At 40.3% G+C, this 6490-nt stretch overlaps 1 protein-coding gene across 4 annotated transcripts in view; it reads left to right on the top strand.

The window, feature by feature from the left end:
* Positions 1 to 8: 8 nt before the first annotated feature.
* LOC106632978 (protocadherin gamma-A11) overlaps positions 9 to 6490 on the top strand; it is a 19535-nt gene continuing 13053 nt past the window's right edge. For 2 of the 4 annotated variants that reach the window (XM_042217218.1, XM_042217214.1), the window contains exon 1: positions 9 to 3281. In XM_042217218.1, coding sequence (XP_042073152.1) covers positions 1016 to 3281 — 2266 coding nt within the window. In that variant the 5' untranslated portion in view covers positions 9 to 1015. The remainder of the gene's footprint in view (positions 3282 to 6490) is intronic. The other 2 variants (XM_042217215.1, XM_042217219.1) reach the window with 1 other exon arrangement.

Below are 6490 nucleotides of genomic sequence, written 5' to 3'. Positions count from 1 at the left end.
TTTTTTTTAATTTTTAGGCTACAGTTTAACAGTTTCATTTGTTTTTATGGAGACGTGTGTTCCATTTTCCTAACAAGATTTTGCTATGACATCACATCTATTCCTAAGTACGATTAAAAATAAGGAAAAGTAGAATCACAAGTGTAACCGGATAAAAATGTTTGTGGTCACATAGTGACAATTCACGTTATACATGACTTTCGGTAGCGAATTGTACATATTTATAGAAGTTGTTTCTTCATGAAAGAAGTAGTAATATCCCTCCTTTATCTTAAATCTCGTGGTAACTGAGGTAATGCTTGTATTGACATATTTTACTGAAACACTGAAAGCACTGGTTTGGTTCTTTTTTATTTTCTGTTATTATTCATTGCATATTTTTAGTGAACTAATGTTTCTTTAATGGTCTTCGTATAAGTTAAGGGCAGGGTTTTTGTGCGTCTCAAGACAAAATTCTAAAAGTTATCCAGACTATTTAGGGAGAGTTAAACAGGAAAACCAAGACTGACTTTCAAGCAACGGCAAAATGTTAAAAATGCAGCCAAAATGTAAATGATGCGTGGAAAAATATACGAAGCATTTTGTGTGTTTTCAAAGTTTTGATTCGGATGAGAGATAATGCAATTTAATGGAGCCTTTAAACATCAATGAAAAAAAAGTCACATAAAGAGTAGTGAAGAAAAAAATTACAGAATCCTGCCTTCATACAGCTGTGTTTGAATACCCGCGTTGAAATGTTTTTGTTAAAGTATGAACGAGAAATGATATCTTCACGGATGAAGCACAAACGTTTTCTCCAAAACTGTTATGTGCTATTTATGCTCAGGGTGTCACTATAGACCAGCAAAGCAGGAGAATTTCAACCTACTTTGCACACCACCCATCAGTGGGTTCGACCATTCTATTCTCTGCAGTCTACAATACCAGCGACAAAAAACTAGAAATATACTGATCCAGGGACTTGTTTTTAAAGATTTAAAATAACGTGTTTTAACTTCTGTAGTGCTGTCATAGGATGGCGCACAGACAGCGTCTTTGTCAAAACCTTTGCTTTTTTTTCCTCTTTGATATAATCCAATACGCACACGGAGATCTGAGCTATTCTGCACATGAGGAGCTGAAACGCGGATCTGTTATTGGAAATATCGCTAAAGATCTCGGGCTGGATCTGGGTCGACTGTCTGCTCGAAAACCTCGTGTTGACTTGGAAGGAAGCGAAAGACAGTATTGTGGAATAAACCAGAGAAGCGGAGATTTATTCGTTGCGGAGAGAATAGACCGAGAGGAGCACTGTGGAGAAAGGCCTTCGTGTGTTCTCAAATTCGACTTGCTGTTAGAGAATCCGTTGGAGCTGCACCGGTTGTCCCTGCAGGTGCAGGACATAAACGACAATGCGCCAATCTTTCCGAAAGATATTATAAAGCTGGAAATTACAGAATCAGCGGCCAAAGGAGCCAGGTATCGCATTAATGGAGCACATGATGCAGATGTAGGTCAAAATTCTGTTCAAAGCTACATTTTACAAGAAAACGCTCACTTTGTGTTCAGCATTCAGACGACAAGTTCTGGCAGTAAATACGGTGAGCTGGTTTTAGATTCGGAGTTAGACCGAGAAGAGAAGCAGGAAATGAAATTACTGCTCACAGCCATGGATGGTGGCTCCCCTCGGAAATCAGGGACAGTGGTCATACACGTAATTGTTCTTGATGCTAATGATAACGCCCCCGTGTTCACAGAGGCCGTATATAGAGCCAGTATACCGGAAAACTCACCACTGAAAACCCCAGTTATCAGAGTAAACGCATCAGATGCAGATGAGGGCGTTAATGGAGAGGTTACTTATGAATTTAGTCGACTTTCTGATAAATTACAAAAGCTTTTTTCACTTGATCCCAAAACTGGAGAAATTCTTGTTACAGGTGATATCGATTATGAAGAGGGGTCGAAATACGAATTAATTGTTGAAGTCAAAGACGGTTATGGCCTGTCTTCAGAAGCAAAAGTTATTATTGATATAACTGATGTGAACGACAATGCACCATTTATAAATCTGAAATCATTGTCTAACCCCATACCTGAGAACGCCCCACCTGGTACAGAGGTGGGCATCATTAACGTGCAGGACAGAGATTCTGAGAATAACCGACAGGTCCGCTGCTCCATCCAGCAGGGTGTCCCCTTTAAGTTGGTTCCTTCTATTAAAAACTATTATTCTCTGGTGACCACAGGACAACTGGACCGTGAACTAGTGTCTGATTACAACATTACAATCACTGCCACTGACGAGGGCTCTCCACCTCTGTCCTCTTCTAAAAGTGTTCAGTTATCTGTAGCTGACATCAACGACAACCCACCTGTGTTTGAGGAACAGTCGTACAACGCATATGTGAGTGAGAATAACAAACCGGGCTCCACTTTATGTTCCGTTAGTGCTCGAGACCCCGACTGGAGACAGAACGGTACAGTGGTTTATTCTCTGTTAGCTGGTGAGGTGAACGGTGCCCCGGTGTCCTCCTATCTGTCTGTGAACGGAGACACGGGTGTGATCCACGCTGTGAGGTCGTTTGATTATGAACAGTTCAGGAGTTTCAAAGTCCACGTGATGGCCAGAGACAACGGTTCTCCTCCTCTCAGCAGCAACGTGACCGTGAGTGTGTTCATCTCAGATGTGAATGACAACTCTCCTCAGATCCTGTACCCCTCCCCAGAGGGCAACTCCTTCATGACCGAGCTGGTCCCCAAAGCTGCACACGGAGGCTCTCTGGTGTCCAAAGTGATCGCGGTGGACGCGGACTCCGGACAGAACGCCTGGCTGTCCTATCAAATAGTCAAATCCACTGATCCGGGACTTTTTACTATTGGTGTCCACAGCGGAGAGATCAGGACACAGCGGGACATTTCTGAATCTGACAGCATGAAACAGAACCTTGTAGTGGCAGTGAAAGATAACGGACAGCCCTCTCTGTCTGCCACCTGTTCCATGTATTTACTTATTTCTGATAACTTGGCTGAGGTGCCAGAACTGAAGGATCTGTCTTATAATGAGAGCAATTCCAAACTGACCTCTTATCTGATCATCGCGCTGGTGTCTGTGTCCACGTTTTTTCTGACTTTCATCATCATCATCCTGGGTTTGAGGTTTTGTCGCAGGAGAAAGCCCAGACTGTTGTTTGATGGAGCAGTTGCCATCCCCAGCGGTTATCTCCCTCCTAATTACGCAGATGTTGATGGCACAGGAACTTTACGCAGCACTTACAATTATGACGCGTACCTGACCACAGGTTCAAGAACCAGTGACTTTAAGTTTGTGACATCATACAATGACAACACGCTGCCTGCTGACCAGACTCTGAAGAAAAGTCCATCAGACTTTACTGATGTATTCGGCGACTGCAATCCTTCACCAGAGGTAGGAACAGGCGTTTTATATTCATTTTCTGTCTTCCTGACAGTCTTGCAGCGATGCAGAAAGTACTTTTATGAACACAATCAATCTATTTTTCTTGCACTTGTCTTTTTTAAATATTTATTTTAACTAACATATCACATGCCAGAGTAAACAAAAATACCTTGGGTAAGTTCCGTTAGCAGTTTGGGCACGCTTCACTGTGTCTTTCACATGTTCTAAATGTGCGTGGTGTGATAGTTCATTACTAATTAATTATATTGTTAAAGATATTCTATTATCAAGTACTCAGACTTACACTCACACTTAGAGCAGTTTTAAACGTGCACGGGTGAGAGACTCAGGGAGAGACTCACACACCTCCTTGGTGCAGTCTGGCTTTATTTATACACATCATGAAGCATACAAAAAAGGAAATATCATCCTTATCTTGTCAAGAAAACAGGTGTGGTTTATCAAAAAACTTCGTGTTCTCTACAAGGTTGTTTCTTACTCGTGGGTGGCGGTTTCCTGCTAGTGTGAAGGCAAACAGTGACAATGTGAAGGCAAAGACTGATAATGTGAAGGCAAACAGTTTCCGTTATAGAGTAGGGAGCCAGCAATTAAAATATGCAGCTGGTTGAGTACAGAACAGAAATATAAACACTCTTAGCTGATTATTATATGAATAATAAAACCTTTAAAAACAAAAATACTCTGACATTCCCTCCTGTTGTTTGTATTTCTCTTATGACAGTACTGTTAGTTATGTCAGTTCATAACCTCTTGTCTAAACATTTTCGGTTTGAACGTCATAAAACAGTCCTGTGTTCAATTAAACTAAACATTACTGTATGGATCATCTTTCAAAATTTCTTCCATTTGAGTATCAATATTCAGGAAAAAATTTCTGGATTTTTAGATTTGTTTTCCATTTTGAAAACACTTTAGATTACAGTGAAGTTATTTTCACCAACACATATGTGCCTCATTTATTGTGTTGCAGTTTGTCTTTTAAATAAATTACCTTTTATTATTAGGAAAACAGATCATATCATTGGAGTGACTGAAGTAAAATGGTTATCGGCGGCCTAGTGTTTAAGCGTCTGTAACTGAAGTATTACATGTCTATTTTGTTTTCTACGCCGTTAACTGCGCTTTTCTGAATGTTTATAATTGTCTGTTACTATTTAAGATCCCTCAGGAATCATAATGTAAACATCTCTTTTACGTTTTATATGGAGTGAAACATAAACACCAAAATAGCCCTCGTTTAGGTCAGTTTGTAATGTATCGTTCATTTTAATTATCTGTTAGGTCATAGTCGTGGCCGTCGGTGATATCGGTTAAACATTTTCTTTAACTTGTCATTGGAAATTTATTGGAACTTTTTTTGGGGGGGGGAGGCAAGAAAAATTGTTGCAAGACATAGAGAGGGAGAGAAAGTGTTAAAGAGGGTTGGAGAGTTTTTGACTTCGATGTGATTTTGAAATGCCTTACATTAAAACTAGAGGAAATGATCTGCTGAAAATGTTGTATCGCACGTCAAAGTTTTCTATGATTATCGCATTCTTTAAGAGGACCACCTTAGAGAGACATTATTTTCAAAACCTTGTAACACATGATATGAGCATCGCCGTTGAATTAAACATATAGCACAAAATAAATAAATAGATAGCAAAGTAAAATAAAAATAAAAATTGCGCATTATTACACTTTCTTACGATTTTATTAAAGTTTACTTTTGAACAACCACTTTGTCAAAAAAACAACAACAACAAAAACAACAACAGAAAAGGCATTTAAAAATACTTTCTGATATTATTATATATCCTTTGCACTCACGGTGTCACTATACACCAGCTATGGACTTAGTGTTGAACCCATGTTGCACACCACCCATCAGAACGAGCACACTGCTTTATCTAGTCATCAACAGCATCGACAGTTGCTTGAAAGGCTCATATACTGATCTAGGGACGTATTTCTTAAGGGTTCAAATAGCGTGTTTTAAACTGTGTAGTGCTTTCTCAGGATGATGCAGAGCCGAAGTCTTTGTCAAAGCCTCAGTTTTGTGTTTCTCTTTGTTATGGCGCAATACGCAAACGGAGATCTGAGCTATTCCGTACAAGAGGAGCTGAAACGCGGATCTGTTATTGGAAATATCGCTAAAGATCTCGGGCTGGATCTGGGTCGACTGTCTGCTCGAAAACCTCGTGTTGACTTGGAAGGAAGCGAAAGACAGTATTGTGGAATAAACCAGAGAAGCGGAGATTTATTCGTTGCGGAGAGAATAGACCGAGAGGAGCACTGTGGAGAAAGGCCTTCGTGTGTTCTCAAATTCGACTTGCTGTTAGAGAATCCGTTGGAGCTGCACCGGTTGTCCCTGCAGGTGCAGGACATAAACGACAATGCACCAATCTTTCCGAAAGATATTATAAAGCTGGAAATTACAGAATCAGCGGACAAAGGAGCCAGGTATCGCATTAATAGAGCACATGACGCAGATATAGGTCAAAATTCCGTTCAAAGCTACATTTTACAAGAAAACGCTCACTTTGTGTTCAGCATTCAGACGACAAGTTCTGGCAGTAAATACGGTGAGCTGGTTTTAGATACGGAGTTAGACCGAGAAGAGAAGCAGGAAATGAAATTACTGCTCACAGCCATGGATGGTGGCTCCCCTCGGAAATCAGGGACAGTGGTCATACACGTAATTGTTCTTGATGCTAATGATAACGCCCCCGTGTTCACAGAGGCCGTATATAGAGCCAGTATACCGGAAAACTCACCACTGAAAACCCCAGTTATCAGAGTAAACGCATCAGATGCAGATGAGGGCGTTAATGGAGAGGTTACTTATGAATTTAGTCGACCTTCTGATAAATTAGAAAAGCTTTTTTCACTTGATCCCAAAACTGGAGAAATTCTTGTTACAGGTGATATCGATTATGAAGAGGGGTCGAAATACGAATTGCCTGTTGAAGCAAAAGACGGTTATGGCCTGTCTTCAGAAGCAAAAGTTATTATTGATATAACTGATGTGAACGACAATGCACCATTTATAAATCTGAAATCATTGTCTAACCCCATACCTGAGAACGC

This window comes from Haplochromis burtoni, unplaced genomic scaffold (genome assembly GCF_018398535.1).
Source record: "Haplochromis burtoni strain Fernald_Lab_line unplaced genomic scaffold, NCSU_Asbu1 Contig_1695, whole genome shotgun sequence".
Classification (NCBI taxonomy): Eukaryota; Metazoa; Chordata; class Actinopteri; order Cichliformes; family Cichlidae; genus Haplochromis; species Haplochromis burtoni.
The sequence above is the reverse complement of the archived record's forward strand: the minus strand, read 5'-3'. Positions and strand labels throughout refer to the sequence as shown.